The 18,957-nt window shown below is 49.7% G+C and overlaps 1 protein-coding gene across 1 annotated transcript in view; it reads left to right on the top strand.

Annotated features, from left to right (window-relative positions):
- Nucleotides 1-1,790: 1,790 nt before the first annotated feature.
- SCAP (SREBF chaperone) overlaps nucleotides 1,791-18,957 on the top strand; it is a 45,385-nt gene continuing 28,218 nt past the window's right edge. Inside the window, exons 1-7 of the mRNA XM_063122228.1 lie at nucleotides 1,791-2,016; nucleotides 5,561-5,690; nucleotides 8,533-8,690; nucleotides 12,591-12,811; nucleotides 13,268-13,373; nucleotides 16,550-16,722; nucleotides 17,687-17,813. Coding sequence (XP_062978298.1) covers nucleotides 1,895-2,016; nucleotides 5,561-5,690; nucleotides 8,533-8,690; nucleotides 12,591-12,811; nucleotides 13,268-13,373; nucleotides 16,550-16,722; nucleotides 17,687-17,813 — 1,037 coding nt within the window. The 5' untranslated portion in view covers nucleotides 1,791-1,894. The remainder of the gene's footprint in view (nucleotides 2,017-5,560; nucleotides 5,691-8,532; nucleotides 8,691-12,590; nucleotides 12,812-13,267; nucleotides 13,374-16,549; nucleotides 16,723-17,686; nucleotides 17,814-18,957) is intronic.

Genomic DNA, 18,957 nt, shown 5'->3' with positions numbered 1-18,957 from the left:
ATTAGGGAACTGACTTGTGGGGTGTAACACCACATCGCCCCTTTTGCTTCTTCCTGATTGGCCGTGACAGTTCTGTGCAAGCAAATTTATCTTTGTGTCCTCCCCCTCACCACAGGCTTTCCAAATTAAAAGCCCTACACCCCCCCCCCCAAAAAAAAAAGAAATTAAGGAAGGGACCAGTCCTCTCCCTTCCCTTCTCTGATTACATCCATGGATGCCACTTTCTGGAGCCCGTGGGTGGATTTTGAAATTTGGAGTGGGTCAATACCTCTTTCCACCAGATTATGATCTCAGTGCCCTGGCACACAATGGCAAAGTGTGTTGGAGCTTGTTCCGTAACTTAAAGTATCATTGGCACGTAGGCTGTTTGAGGTGAGTAGGGGGGTGATGACATCTGTTTCCTGGTATGGGCCACCCGATGGCTTTAAATAAACGTAATGCGCTTAATGCTAGAGAACCTCTGAGCCGTTCTAATGCCTTCCCACGAGGGACTGAGGCAGGCGGTTTCCTCCTGGAATCCTTGGCAAGCCTTCCTTATCTTCCCAGTCACCATTTTGCCTCCCCTTTTGCTTTGGGTTGGCATCCCAAGGCTATGTTTGTTACGGCTGAGGGTCAGTTCGTTCCATTCAAGGTTGGAAACAATTGTGATAAGAGCCGGACAGCACGATGTCCTTCCTTTTATTCCTCTGACGACCCCAGCTCCCAGGAGCATCCTGCAAAGTCGGAGGGAGGGGGAACAACGCAAGGCCAAGTCGAAGCACAGCAGTCAATCACAGGGGATGGCAAAGCAGCGTCCCTTCGTTGCTCTGACCCTGGGAGCTTCAATAGAGGTCAGGCAGCACCACGCAGGCAGCCAGACCTGCCTGGTGGCCCTCTTCTGTTGTCCCCCAGAGCATGGCGTTGGGGAACACATGGAATTCCTGTACTGCCTCACATCCTTCAGCGTTTGCGGCAGGCTTCAGTTTCTCCTTTTTCAAAAAAACAAGCATGTCTAAACACCACTTATGCCTCCATTTACACAACAAGGAGATAAACAGGAAATCTCCAGCTGGAATGAAGAAGGAAAGATGAAGGCCTGGAGAGGCAGCCAGCCGGTGTGTGTGTGCAGAGAAGAGAGGAAGAAACACACCAAATGACCCTTAGTGAAGCCTTCAAATATTTTCGTAAAAATTAGCCCACAGTGCTCTCTACCTCTCTTCTATACATTGATGTTTATATGTTCTTTGCCGAATGGATCCATGCATCTATGTCTGGACTGAGAGACTTGCCTGCATCTCAGTACCACCTTCCATTTTAAGTCACTGGACTTTTGTTTGCTGGTCAGGTTTCTACCTAAAATGTAGTACAAGCATGTTCAATTCCCGTTTCTGAGAATGAGGAGGTTATGCCAGCCTTCCCCAAGCTGGTGCCCTCTAGATATTTTTTACTTCAATTCCCAGCAGCCCCAGCTAGCTTGGCTTGTGGCTGGGGATGCTGGGAGTTGTAGCCTGAAACACCTGGAGGGCAGTAGCTTGGGAAAGCCTGGGCTATGTCGAGACACACATGTTTCCCTAGTGTTCCATGTTCAGGCGTGGGAGTGCCTTGTGGGAGTATTCCTTGGCTGCAGTCATTCCTTGCGCAGGTAGATCTCACTGAACGTACTGAGTACACATATATAGGATTGCCCTGGAAACGTGGGAAGCAGCAATCCCTAAGGAAAGCCAGGCCTGGTGGCTGTTTGCCTGTTTCTCTCACGCGCTCACCAGCCACTGCCTTCTCCCCCCACCCCACCCCTCTTTATTCCAGAATTCTGTCTGGCCTGGAGTGCTTTTTCTGAAGTGCCGCTCATGAGAGACTCCCACCGGCGCCCCGCTGACGCATTCCGGGATGGCAGCTAGCTGATGGGCAGCTGAGGATGACATTGACTGACAGACTGCGTGAGAAGATATCACGGGCGTTCTACAACCACGGGTTGCTGTGTGCTTCCTATCCCATCCCCATCATCGTCTTCACTGGCATCTGTGTTCTGGCCTGCTGGTAAGGACCCCTCTCTACAGTATTCGTTGCAGTGCGGCTTGTTGTCTTGTTGGCCACACTGGTGTGTGTGTGTGTGTGTGTGTGTGTGTGTGTGTGTGTGTTCAAATTTAAACCCAGTGTTAAACATGGGTGTAGAACCGTAAGCCTGGGGCCACATCCAGCCCTCCAGGTATTCCAGATGTTCACACCCCTTTCCCCCCAACCCCTGTTCATTTTAGTGGTTTCCTGTCCTTTGTGCCATCTCTCCCCGCCCCCCAGTGTTCTACATGGTTGAGATGCCTCTCCTGAGGTTCAGTTACTGGCAGTAAGAGGTTTGTCCTAAAATGTGGAGATGGCTTTGGTGTTTTGGCCCTGCCCTTTTTGCCTTCGGCCCTACTCACGACTGGGCCCCGAGAACGTCTCCGAAATGGCATTCTGTCCTCTGGCTGAAAGAAGTTCTGTGCCCCTGGTTAAAAACATTGGCCACCTTCCACCTGAAGGCTCAGGGCAAGTTGTTGTAAGCCAATTGATTCCCCCCTCTTATGAGGAGAAGGGAACTTGCAGGGCAGCTTGGCTGCATTGTCTCTCTCCTGTCTTCAAGGATGCCCTCAGCGAAACCAGATCTTGACAGTCGATTGCTGTCCCCTTCTTGCTTGCAAAGGTCTGCTGCCTTCTGATCCATTTCTTCCTTCGGCGTAACGAGATCCTCTTTGTGGCTTGCTCAAACACAGCCATTTCCATCTTTTACGTGCTGTAAAGCTTTACCAGCCGCCTCAGACCTGACATCCAGAAGCCCTTGGGGAAATACCCGCTCTTTTCTTATGGTTGTTTAAATTACTCGTTACTCAGAGGCGTTCAGGGGGAGGGATCTCGCTTGAAAATGAAGCCAGTATCTCACCACAGATCCCACCTTATGCTCAGTTATCAGGCTGAGAGAGAGTTCAACAGATTCTTAAGGGGCCCGGTTAAGCAAGACCCACCGGTTCTTTGCACTATGGATAATTACACCCTGTAAATCCTCAAACACGTAAGTCATTCGATAAGCAAGTAGTCATCAGATATGGTGCTAGTACGGGAAACATCACAGGGTGAGCCTGTGTCAGCTACAGGTCTGGATGGCAGGGCAGCAAAGTTGTCTGGGGGTGCTTCCAGGCGGAGGCCTCCTAGCACTAACCATCAGAAGGCCCTTGTGCAGCTCTTCCGTCTTTTCTTCCTTAATGGATTTTCCATGGGAAGGAAAAAGATGGAAGAAATGACGGCAAGGCACTGGAAGGTTATGAGCGAAGGCGACGTTGTTTGGACCCCCATGAAATTCTGTCAGTGAGGCAGGCTGAGGGCGGGATAAAACCCTTGTCCGAAAGCCTCCTGTGTAGGGGGTTGCCCATAGCTACGCTTATAGCCTCAAACACCACACAAGCCTTCCTGTGGCTCCTTAAAAGTGCTCTCACTGGTGAGTTCGTAACACTTGCGATTCCACTGACCCCAGAGCAGAGCATACATCTGTCAAAGCTGTCTCATTGTCTGGTGATTTGCGGATCTTGGACACTCTGCCTGGCACCATTGCTCCAGATTTTAATAAAGGGCTATATCACCTCTTGGTCTCACTCTGCATTCTGGTGATGCTTGCCCTAAGGGCGCAAATCTATATGGGATAACCATATGGCGTTAGCTGATGCTGTGGGAGAAAAGGACCCCAAGAGGAGGGCAGCCAAAGATTGTATGTATTTTAAATTCTCTGAGCCTGGGCAATGTTTAAAATTGCAGGTAGATTTGTATTAAAATATACGTCCAGGGCAATTCCAACTTTTTAAATTTATTTATTGCATTTTTATACTGCCCAGTAGCTGAAGCTCTCTGGGCAGTTTACAAAAACTAAAACCATAGAAACCATTCAACATATAAAACAAACAGTATAAAAGCATAATATGAAATACAATATAAAAACACAGCCAGGATAAAATCAAGCAGCAATGCAGAAATTAATACCAATTTAAAATACAAATTTAAAACAGTAAAGTTAAAATTAACTTGATACACTGTTAAAATGCTGAGAGAATAAAAAGGTCTTTACCTGGCGTCTAAAAGAGTATAGTGTAGGTGCCAAGCAAACCTCTTTAGGGAGCTCATTCCACAGCCGGGGTGCCACAGCAGAGAAGGCCCTCCTCCTGGTAGCCACTTGCCTCACTTCTTTTGGCAGTGGCTCACAGAGAAGAACCCCTGAAGATGACCTTAGGGTCCGGGCAGGTACATATGGGAGGAGGCGTTCCTTCAGATAGCCTGGCCCCAAGCCGTTTAGGGCTTTGAATGTTAATACCAGCACTTTGAATCGGGCCCGGACCTGGACTGGCAGCCAATGAAGTTGTAAAAGGACTGGCGTAATGTGATCTCGCCGGCCAGTCCCTGTTAGTAAACGGGCTGCCCTGTTTTGTACCAGCTGAAGCTTCCGGACCGTTTTCAAAGGCAGCCCCACGTATAACGCATTGCAGTAATCCAAACGAGAGGTTATCAGAGCATGGATAACTAGCTAGGCTATCTCCATCCAGATAAGGGCGTAGTTGGTATATCAGCCTAAGCTGATAAAAGGTGCTCTTTGCCACTGAGTTCACCTGAGCCTCAAGTGACAGTTCTGGAGCCAAGAGCACCCCCAAACTACAGACCCGATCCTTTAGGGGGAGTGCAATACTTCTGGGTTTGAAACTTCGGCTTGGGTTAGCAAGACATTTGAAAAGAACTGAACTGCAGCTTTAGGCTAGGAAGTCTATCATGCAAGTAATTTATTTATTTAGAATATTTATATGCAGACAAAGTAACTTGGCTTTCATTCTATGTAGTCCTAGCTGGCTGGTAAAGCTCTAAACTTGTGGAGGATTTGTGTTCCCTTTTTGTACAAAGGGGGAGAAATGTTTTCTTTCGTTTAAATATTTTCCTGTCCTCTTTGCATTTCTCTAGGCCTGGGGTGTATTTCCAGGGCTGGGCTGTGTGTGTTACAGCAACAGCATCTGCTGTAATGAAATGTTTGCTATGAATGTTGTGAGACGGTGTTGGTTGCTAATAAACAGAATTGTGACCTTACGTTAGGACTTGGCAGACGGAAAAAACCATTGCAGGGAAAGAAGCACGAGGGCAGGGATTGAGAGCGGCAACCAGCATTAATGTTCTTTTAAATAGAAAAGCTCCTTTCTCAAGCTGATTTAGCAGTTCAAATTGCCCTCGTAGCTACCACGGCTGTTGAAGCCTGAAGGAATTGTGTCCGTGGCAGGGATAGAGGAGAAAGAGGGTCACGGAAGTCCCTATTCTCCAGGTTAATTAAACAGGCTTCAGTCACACTGTTTGCTTTCCCTCAACCTGGTACCCTCCTGTTGTGTTGGACTACAACTCCCAGCACCCATCAGGCAGAAGTGTCTGTTAAAGTGACCTGCAGATGATTGCCGCCTCTCTCCCTGCCTTTCTCAGGCGTGCTTTCCGTGTGAGGAAGCAACTGAGAAAGCCTTTGGGCCACTCTTACGATTTCAGAACTTGGGGGGCAGCTTGCCTTTAAAATCGTGTTCTGTTTTCTGCCTTGCAGCTATCCGTTGTTAAAGCTCCCATTGCCTGGCACGGGTCCCGTGGAATACACCACCCCTGCAAAGGACTATTCGCAACCTCCGGCCTACCCGGCCCACCAGCAAGGAGAGCCCAGCGAGAGGCCTGACTGGGTACGACCTCCTTGGGCCACATGTGGGAGGAGCCAGGCGCCCCTCAGCAGCCACTGGGAGCCGGTGTTGCTTCTTTCTCCATTGTGCCCTTTTCATCTGTTTGTCTGCATTGCTTGTGCTTGTAGTTTGCATTCCTAAGGCACAGCGTAGCCCTCATGCTTCCTCCTCATAGAATCCTAGAATCGCAGAGTTGGAAGGGGCCTACAAGGCCATCGAGTCCAGCCCCCTGCTCAATGCAGGAATCCACCCTAAAGCCTCCTCCTCCTCCTGACTTTGGGCCTTTCTCCCACAGTGCCCTTGATCTGTGGACCAGGTCCCCCTGCTCTGTCCATTCAGCCACTTCTCTCTCCTCCGTCAAACCCCTCCTCACTACCCACCTCCAGTACGCCTTTCCAAGACCGCAATCACCACCACTTTTTTTATGCTGTCAGCTACCCCACAACAGTCCCCTGCCCTCCCCTAGCCACCTTTTTCTTTTTAAAGGTGTGGGCAGTTGTAGGCTGTGGGGACCCCGGCCTCCACAGTGCAGCCTCCACAGGATTCCCAGCCATTCTGGCGCACGGGGAGCGAGTGCCTTGTTTCCCAGCTGAATCCTCTCCCCCTCGTCTGTTAAACAGCTGTTTAATTATTATTTATTTATTTGATTACATTTATATACTGCCCCACAGCCGAAGCTCTCTGGGCGGTTCACAAAAGTTAAAACAGTAAACATTAAAAATATACAAAATTTAAAAACCATCAGGGACATGAAAACAGTATAAAAACAGCAGCATCCATTTAAACAACAATACTGGGGTCCATTGAAAAACAAACTTCGCGTTCAATGCCTTTAAATGCCTGGGAGAAGAGGAAAGTCTTGACTTGGCGCCTGAAAGATAACCATGTTGGCGCCAGGTGAGCCTCATTGGGGAGATCATTCCACAGTCGGGGGGCCACCACCGAAAAGGCCCTCTCCCTTGATGCCATCCTCCGAGCTTCCCTTGGAGTAGGCACTCGGAGGAGGACCTTAGATATTGAGTGCAGTGTATGGGTAGGTTCATGTCGGGAGAGGCGTACTGTCAGGTATTGCGGTCCCAAGCCATGTAGGGCTTTATAGGTTAAAACCAGCACCTTGAATTGGGCTCGGAAACATATAGGCAGCCAATGCAAGCGGGCCAGAATCGGTGTTATATGCTCAGACCTCCCTGCACCAGCTATCAATCTGGCCGCCGCATTTTGCACAAGCTGCAGCTTCCGAACCGTCTTCAAAGGCTGCCCCATGTAGAGGGCATTGCAGTAATCTAATTTGGAGGTTACCAGAGTGTGGACAACTGAAGCTAGGTTATCCCTGTCCAGACGGGCTTAGCTGGGCCACCAACCGGAGTTGGTAGAAAGCACTCCGTGCCACGAGGCCGTCTGAGCCTCAAGTGACAGAGATGGTTCTAGGAGAACCCCCAAGCTACGAACCTGCTCCTTCGGGGAGTGCAACCCCACCCAGAACTGGTTGAACACCCTCCATCTGGCCAGAAGAACCACCCACCAGCAGCATCTCAGTCTTGTCTGGATTGAGCTTCAGTTTCTTAGCCCTCATCCAGTCGATTGTCACAGCCAGGCACCGGTTCAGCACATCCACAGCCTCACTTGATGAAGATGAAAAGGAGAAGTAGAGCTGTTGTGCCCATCCGGCTAGGAAACAAGGCCTGTGCCACTTCTGGTTGTTGCGGCGGCTGCACACACACCCCTCCACAGTTGCCCACCCCTGTTTTACCTGGAGATGCCGGGTGTCTAATCTGGGCTCCTCTGTGTGCAAATCGTGCATTTTACCACTGAGCTATGGCCTGGAGAGTCTAGATTAAAGGTCTTTAAGTCATTAGAACATAACATAAGAACATCAGAAGAGCCCTGATGCTGGATCTGACCCAGGGTCCATTTACTCGGCCCTGGTTAGGCCTCCTCTAGAGTATTGCGTCCAGTTCTGGGCTCCACAATTCAAGAAGGACGCAGACAAGCTGGAGCGTGTTCAGAGGAGAGCAACCAGGATGATCAGGGGTCTGGAAACAAAGCCCTATGAAGAGAGACTGAAAGAACTGGACCTGTTTAGCCTGGAGAAGAGAAGATGGAGGGGAGACATGATAGCACTCTTCAAATACTTGAAAGGTTGTCCCACAGAGGAGGGCCAGGATCTCTTCTCGATCCCCCCAGAGTGCAGGACACGGAATAACGGGCTCAAGTTAAAGGAAGCCAGATTCCAGCTGGACATCAGGAAAAACTTCCTCACTGTTAGAGCAGTACAACAATGGAATCAGTTACCTAGGGAGGTGGTGGGCTCTCCCACACTAGAGGCCTTCAAGAGGCAGCTGGACAACCCTCTGTCAGGGATGCTTTAGGGTGGATTCCTGCATTGAGCAGGGGGTTGGACTCGATGGCCTTGTAGGCCCCTTCCAACTCTGCTATTCTATGATTCTATGATACTCCAGCACAATGTTCTCACAGTGGCCAAGCAGCTGTCGACCAGGGACCAACAAGCAGGACATGGTGCAACTGCACCCTACCACCCATGTTCCCCAGCAACCGGTATGTATAGGCTTAATGCCTTGGATACTGGGGGTTGCACATCGCCATCAGAACTAGTAGCCATGGATCACCTTCTCCAAGGATTTATCCAACCCCCTTTTAAAGCCATCCAAATGGGTGGCCATCAATACATCTTGTGGTAGTGAGTTCCATAATTTAACTCTGCGCTGTGTGAAGAAGGGCTCCCTTTTACTGTGTGGGAAGGGGCTGGAGCCCCATGTCTGTGGACTCTCCGCTGCAACTTCAGTCTCCTGAGAATAATGTGTGTGTGTGTGTTTCTCTTTCCCAGTACACTGGTGCTCCTGTTGCCTACATCCAGCAGGTCCTGGTGAAAGCCACTGTCTCTCCATGGCCCAAGACATTCCTGGCTGTTGATGTTTTTCGGTCGCCACTGTCCCGTGTCTTCGAGCTCGTGGAGGAACTCCGAAACCACGCCCTGCGAGATGGGTAGGTGGAAGAGATGAACACAGACCCGCTCGCTCACCATTTGCTTTGTGTTTATCTTATTTTGTTAAGTCTGGTTATTGGGTGTTTTGAAAGGCTAAGAGGGAAAGAAATCTTGACGTCTGGCCCTCCTATCAGGATGGCAAAATAGCACTTCATGTACAGGCAGATGCTTACATGCAGGGTTGTATTTGTTCCACTCGTGAAGTTTTTCCATCCCTGCTAGTAGAGAACCCAATACCAGGTGCAGAATTCAGCATCACGAAACTTGCTGATTTCCTGGTTTTTATTTATTTATGGTAATTATTTAATGGTTTTTGGTTTTCCCCTTCCACTTAATGACTTCTCAAGGCAATTTTCGATAAAAACAATAAAATACAACCTTTTTTTAAAAAAAAGAAAGGCTTAAACAAAACAATAAAAGTATATACATAATTTAGAGAAACCGTCTAAAATCAAAGAGGGGCATTTAAGAGGAAGCCATGATCAATGTCTCTGCGGAGATCTTCTGTTGGTCAGAACCAGGACGACTAGGGGGTCTGGAAACAAAGCCCTATGCAGAGAGTCTGAAAGAACGGGGCATGTTTAGCCCTGAGAAGAGAAGATTGAGGGGAGACATGATAGCACCCTTCAAGGACTTGATAGATTGTGACACAGAGGAGGGCCAGGATCTCTTCTTGATCATCCCAGAGTGCAGGACACGGAATAAGGGGCTCAAGTTACAGGAGGCCAGATTCCGGCTGGACATCAGGAAAAACTTCCTGACTGTTACAGCAGTACAACAACGTTACCAGTGACCTAGGGAGGTGGTGGGCTCTCCCACACTAGAGGCATTCGAGAGGCAGCTGGACAGCCCTCTGTCAGGAAGGCTTTAAGGTAGAGTCCTACAGTGAGTGGGGGGGTTGGACTCGATGGCCTTAGAGGCCCCTTCCAACTCTACTATTCTATGATTCTGTGAGAAGCTGAGTCCCCGCCCCTGTGCCCAGCTCCCTTTCCCCAAGCTGTGAATCTCTGATATCCCCTAATCCCCAGTCTCCGTGCCCTGGGTCTATATATTTACAAATTACACTTAATAGGCACAATCTACTGCTGCAGCCTTCCCCCAACTTGGTGGCCATCGCATGTGTCGGCCGCCGCCGCCCACCGTACCTCAGTCAACTCATCCGGAGGGCACCATGTTAGGGAAGGTTGCAGTACAGAACCCAAATTCCCTTGCGGGAGGATAGAATTTGGCTTTGTGCACCCGGTAAAATTGATTGACCGCCTGTCCTCAAATGTGCTCACCAAAGGTTGTTGCTTATACCACAATGCGGCTTTGCATCAGTGTATCTTATGTAAAAAGAACCGGCTCTACTTCAGCTTCCTGGATGGCAGAAAAGTCGCATGGCTTGGTCCTGTTGACTTTGAGTACATTGATCTGGACGATCTGGCGCAGCAGGGAGCCAGCGTGCCTTTTACGAAGCCATCAACACTATGGGGCCTTAACTCAAAAAGCCCTGATAGCTTTGGCACTGTGTGCGACGTCTGTGCCTGCCCTTGTGTCTGGTACACAGAGAGTTATTTATTTATTTATTTAAGCATTTTTATCCCACTGTTCAGCCAAAAAAGGCTCTCATGGCGGCTTACAAAAATATTTCTTGACAGACCCTGCCCACAGGCTTACAATCTAAAAGACATGACGCAAAAGGAAAGGGGATTGGGAGGGAGGAGGAGGAGGGGGGAAAGGAAAGCAAATTCAGGCACTACATTCTTGGTTGCAAAGTTCAGCAGTGACAGTTGGCAGCAGGAGGGAGGGGGCTCTCAGCTGGAGCTGGACCCAGGCACGATGGAGAGGGGCCTGGCTGCTGCTTGTGGGCTCTCCCACACTAGAGGCCTTCAAGAGGCAGCTGGACAACCCTCTGTCAGGGATGCTTCAGGGTGGATTCCTGCATTGAGCAGGGGGTTGGACTCGATGGCCTTGTAGTTGGCCTTGTATTCTATGATTCCTCCCCCACTGATGGCCTCTGTACACTCAGATGCACACCCCTCACTTCCTATTCGAGCAGTCCACATGTCTGGTCTCTTTGGCTGATGCAAACTCTTAGAGGTGAAGTTAATTTTATGTATTTAATGCTTCCTAAAGCAGCGGGGCTTCCTCTTTTCGGAATCTCTAGCCCAGTAAGCTGCATTGCAGACTTGCACCTCTTTAGACAGGCCACCTGTAGTTGAAGCTGCTCAGAGCCTCTGAGTCTAGGGCGAAGCAGGCTCTCCTGGGCCGGTGTTGTCATCCCTTGCCTCTGGACAACGTGTTTACTGCCCAGAGGACGGGAGAGTTAGTTTTGCTTGTCTGCGGAGCAGAGTTAGCGAGAAAGGGAAACAGAAAGGCGTGGAAGAGGTGGTGTACCTAAAATGTAAGGGCTGGGAACTTGAGGACAGCAGGGTTCATGATGCAAGAGGCAGTGGTGGCAGGTTCACAGCAAAAGGAATGAAAAATTATCATTATTATTATTATTTTAACAATTTTTATTTCAATTTTATAACACATGCAATAATCCCGCTACATCAACTCAATATACCACAATAATGAAATTTTTAAAAAGAACTTATTAAAATAATAAGATAATATCTCGTGCACCCCACCCTCCGGGACCGTTATTCTCCTTTCCAAAATTGTAATGTATCCTGGGATGGTTTACTCCCTTTCCCTTTTCCTAATACAAATTTGATAAATGGTCTCCAAATCTCATCAAAGTCATTTCGCCTCAGCACTACTCGCGAGTCTGTCGTTAACAGCTATATCCCAGACTTCTTTATACCATTCTTCTATTTGATAATCCCTTTGTTCCTTCCAATTCCTGGCAATGATTAATCTAGCTGCAGTTAATAAATTGTTTATGAACTCTTTACTATTTTGCGTACATTTATCCTCTTCATATATTGATAACAGTGCTGTCCTTGGCCCTATCTTTAACGTCCATCCCATTATATCATTTATCTCTTTTAAATACTATTTGCCAAAACCTCTGAATAGCTTCACAAGTCCACCACATATGGAAATATGTACCTTTTCCCTGAAAAATTATTTTGGTGGAGGTGTTTTGAAGTGGGGGAGAGGGCAGGAGGGTGGGAGATCCCCCCCCCCAAACAGAACCAGACCAGAGCAGAGATCACAGTATGTGTGTAGTTCTAAGACACCTTTAAGGGCCCTTATATAAGAGAAAGATACAAAGATGTATCCTTTAGCAGTACATGTATAAGCCCAAGCCAGCCTGACCCATATGTATAAGTGTTCCGTAGCTCAGAGGGGTGCGTCCAGTTCTGGGCTCCACAATTCAAGAAGGACGCAGACAAGCTGGAGCGTGTTCAGAGGAGGGCAACCAGGATGATCAGGGGCCTGGAAATAAAGCCTTATGAGGAGAGACTGAATAAACTGGGCATGTTTAGCCTGGAGAAGAGAAGATGGAGGGGAGACATGATAACACCAGGATCTCTTCTCGATCCTCCCAGAGTGCAGGACACGGAATAACGGCCTCAAGTTAAAGGAAGCCAGATTCCAGCTGGACATCAGGAAAAACTTCCTGACTGTTAGAGCAGTACGACAATGGAATCAGTTCCCTAGGGAGGTTGTGGGCTCTCCCACACTAGAGGCCTTCAAGAGGCAGCTGGACAACCATCCGTCAGGGATGCTTTAGGGTGGATTCCTGCACTGAGCAGGGGGTTGGACTAGATGGCCTTGTAGGCCCCTTCCAACTCTGCTATTCTATGATTCTATGAAATTGCCACTTTAGGGAACGGATGAAAATGTCTTCTGTGCCAACTGATGAATCACTGCGAGGGATCAGCAGTGAAACTGTGATGTTCCTTTCTGGTTTGCCCGTCTGTGATACACACTGTGATACGCTGCTGCTCTTGGTTTCTTCTCAGCTCCAGTACCAAGAGCTTGGAAGAGATCTGCCTTCAGGTAACAGATCTCTTGCCCAACTTGAAGAAGCTTCGAGGCCTGCTTCCTGAACATGGCTGCCTGCTGCTGTCCCCGGGGAACTTTTGGCAGAATGATCCGGAGCGCTTTAGTGCTGATCCCGATATCATTAAAACCATCCACCAGCATGAGCCAAAGACCTTACAGACGTCAGCTACCCCCAAAGGTAGGAGGTCTTGAATGGCAGGAGGTGAGCAATGGGATTAGCTTTGAGGCCTTGTCTTCATGACCCCCCCTGTGGTAAAACCAGGTTGAGATGGAGTTGACTCTCCTCTGTGTGCCTTCCAGATCAACCTCTGCCTTAAGTAAATGCCTGGTCAGGGGTAGGAGACAATGGAGAATGGCCCTTCGGCAGTGCCAGAAGTCAGGAAGAGGGTCATGACAGTGGCACAAAAGTAAGAAGATCCCTACTGGCCCAAATTAAAGGCCTACCCAGGCTCCTGTTTCTCACAAGCAAGACGAGAGAGCAAGAACCCTCTTACGGCTGCTATAAAAACAGATCCTCAAGTGGGGTGCTTGGATTTGTGTGTGTTATTCTCAGGGAAGTTCAGAGAACCGTGTTTCCTTCCTTCCCCATCACATCACTTTCAAGCCTCAACGGTGGCCCTTTTGTTTCCCTCAGATCTGCTGTTCGGAGTCCCAGGGAAGTACAGCGGGGTGAGCCTGTACAACCGGAAGCGAGTGGTAACCTACAGCATCACCTTAGGTCTCCAGCGTTATGATTCCAGGTAGGGCCTGGTGGGGTCTTGAAAATCCCTGCTGCTTTACCGGGCGGCGTTCCCATCTTCCTTGCTGGTTTTGAAAACTAGCTCCCCTTTCTTTCCCCTCTCGTGGTGCCTTTGGGGACTCAAAAATCTGCCTCTGGGATTTATTTATTTATTTATAGCATTTTTATAGCGCCGCCTCACCATTTCTGGCATCGAGGCGCTTTACAATAACATATAAAACAATTCCATTAAAACCCTCAACCCACATTAAGGCAATTCCATTAAAACCCTCACCTTCAAACTGTTAAAAGCCCTCAACCCCAATTTAAACCACCCCCTCCCCAGACTCTTGTGAAAATAAAAACGCCTTTGAGAGTGGGAGCCTGTCGAATCTCCAGTGGCACATTGTTCCATAACCGGGGGCCAGCCACTGAAAAAGCCCTGGCCCCCGCACATTCCAATTTGTAGCAGGGGACCATCAGGGCACCCTGCTCCTGAGAGCGAGTCTGCCAATGGCGAGACACAGGAGAGAGGCGAGTGCTCAGGTATCCAGAACCCAAGCAAGGCAGGGCCTGTTTTTCTGATGGGATCTTAAAATCCATGTCGGTTTTCAGAGGCCTGCCATTTTGAATCCCGCTTTTACATTCGGAAAAACCAGCAAAACCTACACGCAAAATCTGATTTTGCAAATGTCTATATTTTGGGGGTGTAAAGGTTGAGCAGGTCTTTCCGTGACCTGCACCACCGGATTTAGCACGGGCCCAGGCCAAGACAAAAAGGGCTCACAAATTGTGAGGTAGAAGACTAAAGGTAGGGTAGATACATGGGAAGAATAACTAAAAGTAGCTTGAAAGTGCACAACATAAAAACCCAGTAACGGGTAAAACAATAACACAGCCTTCCTCAACCTGGGGCGCTCCAGATGTGTTGGACTGCATCTCCCAGAATGCCCCAGCCAGCTGGCTGGGGCATTCTGGGAGATGCAGTCCAACACATCTGGAGCGCCCCAGGTTGAGGAAGGCTGCAATAACATCTTAACTGTGACTACTCACTCATAAGCAGGGCCTTGCCCCCCCCTTTCCACATCCTTTGGCAAAAACAAGGCAAGGAGTTTGGGGCGGGTCCCCAACTATATACCTTTTGTCCTGTTTGTCTTGCCCTCCTTCCGCTCCCTCAGCCTCTAACCTTCCTCTCACACCTCCTTTGGCTTCTGAGATGACTCTGAGATGACTCACAGGTCTTCCTGGTGCCAAGGCTCTTTGACATTTAGAATTGGTACATAATAATACCAAACTTATCTGACCTTCCTCCCCCCTCCAGGTGGTCTGGCCCCCAAGGCTCTTTGTCATTTAGAATTGGTGCATAATAATACCAAACTAAAACTATCCTTTCCCAACTGCGTCACCCATTTGTCCTCTGCCCAGTGCAGTCTAACTGCTCTCCTTCACAGGGGGCACATTTGAAAATTCAGAAATTTGGGAACCACTGAATTAGAACCCTTGTGGCTATTGTACAAATTTTAAAAAAGCACGTCACCTACACTCCTCTAGATCAGTGGTTCCCAAACATTTTCAGGTCACTGCCCCCTTGGTTCCACAAACTCATGCCCAGTGCCCCCTAACCTACACTATAAACCGCCCAGAGAGCTCCGGCTATTGGGCGGCATAGAAATGTAATAAATAAATAAATAAATAAATAAATAAATAAAAATCATTATTCAGAATAGCCATTTTCAATGACCCACTAAGGAAGATAATAACGATAAAATTCAAAACAGTAACAATTAATTTAATATTTATTCAAAATCCAAAGCACCCGCCCCAGGCTTGCTGAGGGAGGGAGGGAAAAGAGAGCGAACGCCTCTGTTTTGCAGCCGGCGTGGCAGGGCACACCAAGCAGGCTATGTCTCTTCATTAGCGTTTTGGTGCTTTTGAAACATTTCAATTCACCGTTAAAAGGACTCTTAAATGGTATTAATACATGTGTGGATTCTTCCCCTACATGGCTTGGGACCAAACTACCTTCTCCCATAAAAATGTCCCTGGGTTTTAAGACCTTCTGGAGAGGCGCTTCTTGGCAAAGACCACCTCGAGTGACCCCCTTCCGCCCCTTTGCCTCTTAGTGCCCCCCTGCCACCCCCTTGCCTCTTAACGCCCCCCTATGCAATCCCACCGCCCCCAAGGGGGCGGTACCGCCCCCTTTGGAAACCACTGCTCTAGATGATATGTACCCTGTAAGGTGTGGAAGTGTGCCAGGTCTGTTTTTCTTTTTAACAAGGTGTATGCTTCATGTACATGTTGTGCAAAGTTGTGATTGGCCTCTCAGGTCCTATAGCATTAAATATTGCTCTTGCATATTCCAGGGAGTTCTGCATTTTGATGTGGCAAACCCATTAATTTTGCAACATGTAGTGGCCCTTAGGAGCTGGATAGATGAATCCTAGAATAGCAAGAGTTGGAAGGGTCTCCTCTCTCATCTCACACTATTGCCCCGCTCGGGCTCTCCGCTCCTCTGATGCCATGCTTCTCGCCTGCCCAAGGACCTCCACTTCCCTTACTCGGCTTCGTCCTTTTTCTTCTGCTGCCCCTTACGCCTGGAACGCTCTTCCAGAACACTTGAGAACTACAAACTCAATCACTGCTTTTAAAACTCAGCTAAAAACTTTTCTTTTCCCTATAGCCTTCAAATATTGAGTTTGTTCTGACTCTATACTGTTTAGCTTCTCCCTACCCGGTGCCTGTTTACCCTTCCCTGTGCCTGTTCGCATTCTCCTTCCCTCTTTATTGTTTACTACAACTTATTAGATTGTAAGCCTACGCGGCAGGGTCCTGCTATTTACTGTGTTATCTGTACAGCACCATGTACATTGATGGTGCTATATAAATAAATAATAATAATAATAATAATCGAGTCCAACCCCCTCCTGCTCCATGCAGGAATCCCCCTTGAAGCATCCCTGATAGAGGGCTGTCCAGCTGCCTCTTGAAGGCCTCTAGGGTGGGAGAGCCCACAACCTCCCTAGGTCATGGGCTCCATTGTGGAAGTTTGCCGTCCTCTCTTGTTCCTCCTGAGAGATGCTTCGTCTTGGAACCTTCACTGGGTCGCTGTGCTGGAGTCTCCAAGCTCCTTCTCTCAGGAGACCTGGGGGGAAGCGGGTGTGGTGCTTGAGCCCGGCAACTCTGGTGCTTTCCCGGCAGGTTCCTCTCCAGCCTCCGTTCCCGCCTCAAGCTGCTGCACCCCAGCCCCAACTGCACGCTGCGGGAGGAGCTCATCACCCACGTGCACTTCAAGGAGGAGATCGGTGTCGCTGAGCTGATCCCCTTGGTCACCACCTACATCATCCTCTTTGCTTACATCTACTTCTCCACACGTAGGTTTGAGGGAGCGGCAGGCCGGGGCACCAGGCGAGGAGGGACCAAGGCGCCGCCGCGTCTTCCCCTATGCTGTGGGGCAGCAGGGAGTAGCCCAGAGCCTTTGGCGTGATGTTTCGGAGCAGGCAGATTGGGCTGAGATAGAACAAGGACGCATCTTTGACGTACCCTGGCAGAGACGGCGTTTGTTTGTCTATTGAACAGCCAGGGCAAGGCTTGGTATTTCTGGCTCCCTTTCTGGAACCCTGAGAAAACCAAGCTCCGGTTTCAGGGGAGGAGGGGGCCCCTGCGTGCCTTGCTTGTATCCCATCCTGCTGGGTGACCCAGCCCCACCTCCTGGGAACAGCCTCCTTTTAGAGTTGTGGGTCTGTCGCCCTAAATCAGGACGAGAGGCAGATCTCATTGGGGAGAAGCTCTTGAGGGGCGAATTCCAGTAATGGCGGAGAGCTTGAAGGCAAAAGGGCCTTAACAGTCTTATAGCCAGAAGCGAAGACTTGGGAGGGGCCTTTCAACCTTTTAGAATGGGGCAAAAACAGCAAAACTGGGAAAACCACCAAGCAGTCAGGTGATCAAGTGAAAGGGGGCGGGGCCAGGAGAAGGGGGCGGGGTCTTCTGGGGAACCCAAGAGGGGCCATTATTAGGAACCTTAAAGAGTCGGGTTTGGGCCCCAGGCTTGACGCTCTGCACCTCTGCCCTCAATCCGCCTACCCCAACCTGGTCCCCTCCGGACGTGTTGGGTTGCAGTCCAACACATCTGGAGGGGACCAGGTTGGGGAAGGTGGACCTAGAGCCCCCGCTGTGCCTGGGTCATGCAGGCGGACACTCTGCCTGTTGAGTTGCGGCCGGTGCCTGCCCGTCCTTCCTCCTTGGCAGGGGAGCCGACGCAGGCACCCGGCCTCTGTAGCTTTGGAGTCGTGTCTTCCCTCCATCCAGCGATTGCTTTGCTTTCTCTCCCTCCCTCAGGGAAGATTGACATGGTGAAATCAAAATGGGGCCTGGCTCTGGCTGCAGTCATGACGGTTCTCAGCTCTCTGCTCATGTCCGTCGGCCTGTGCACACTCTTTGGACTCACGCCGACGCTCAACGGAGGGTAAGTGTCTGGACTCCGCTTGGCAGCAGCGGAGGGAGTGTTGAAACAGCCCCCGGAGAGCTGCTTTCTCCTGTTTGTGCTGGATGTAAGAGTCGATCTCCAAGGCTGCTGTATTAATGGTCTATTTTAAAAGCAGCCATAGAAACATAGGAAGTTGCCTCATACTGAACCTAGCCCAGTATTGTCAGCTCTCACTGGCAGCTGTGGCTCTCCAGGGCTTCAGGCAGGAATGTTTTCAGCCCTGTGCGGAGATGCCGGGGATCGAACCCGCTCCTTTCCTAAGCGATCATCTCTCATGCACACCTGAGTGGAACTGTCTGAGTCTTCTGCTAAGAGGAGGTTGAGGTGGAGACCTAAAAATGTCAATTACGAATGCAACATACATGCTTGGAAACACATACGTTAAACAGGTCCATTCATCAGAGCTGAGATTTGTGGGGGTTCCTGACACGTGAATTAAACATGAGAACATAAGAAGAGCCCTGAGGCTGGATCAGACCAAGGGTCCATCAAGTCCTAGAATCATTGAATAGCAGAGTTGGAAGGGGCCCACAAGGCCATGGAGTCCAACCCCCTGCTCAGTGCAGGAATCCACCCTAAAGCATCCCTGACAGAGGGTTGTCCAGCTACCTCTTGAAGGCCTCTAGTGTGGGAGAGCCCACAACCTCCCTAGGTCACTGGTTCCATTGTCGTACTGCTCTAACAGTCAGGAAGTTTTTCCTGATGTCCAGCTGGAATCTGGCTTCTTGTAACTTGAGCCCATTATTCCATGTCCTGCATGATCCTGGCCCTCCTCTGTGTGACAACCTTTGAAGTCTTTGAAGAGTGCCATCATGTCTCCCCTCCATCTTCTCTTCTCCAGGCTAAACAGGCCCCGTTCTTTCAGTCTCTCTTCATAGGGCTTTGTTTCCAGACCCCTGATCATCCAGCTTGTCCAGCACTCTGTTCCCACAGTGGCCAACCTGCCATCGGCCAGGGACCCCCAAGGCAGGACACGAGTGCAACAGCGCCCTCCCGCCCATGTTCCCCAGCCGCTGGTGCCCACAGGCTCGCTGCCTCGGACCCTGGAGGTGGCACATCTGTGTGCCTCTCGGGGCCTGGAGTTGTGCTCCGTCCTTCTATTTTTTCCTGGCTGCCCTTTGTC

This window comes from Elgaria multicarinata, chromosome 1 (genome assembly GCF_023053635.1).
Source record: "Elgaria multicarinata webbii isolate HBS135686 ecotype San Diego chromosome 1, rElgMul1.1.pri, whole genome shotgun sequence".
NCBI lineage: Eukaryota > Metazoa > Chordata > Lepidosauria > Squamata > Anguidae > Elgaria > Elgaria multicarinata.
The sequence above is the reverse complement of the archived record's forward strand: the minus strand, read 5'-3'. Positions and strand labels throughout refer to the sequence as shown.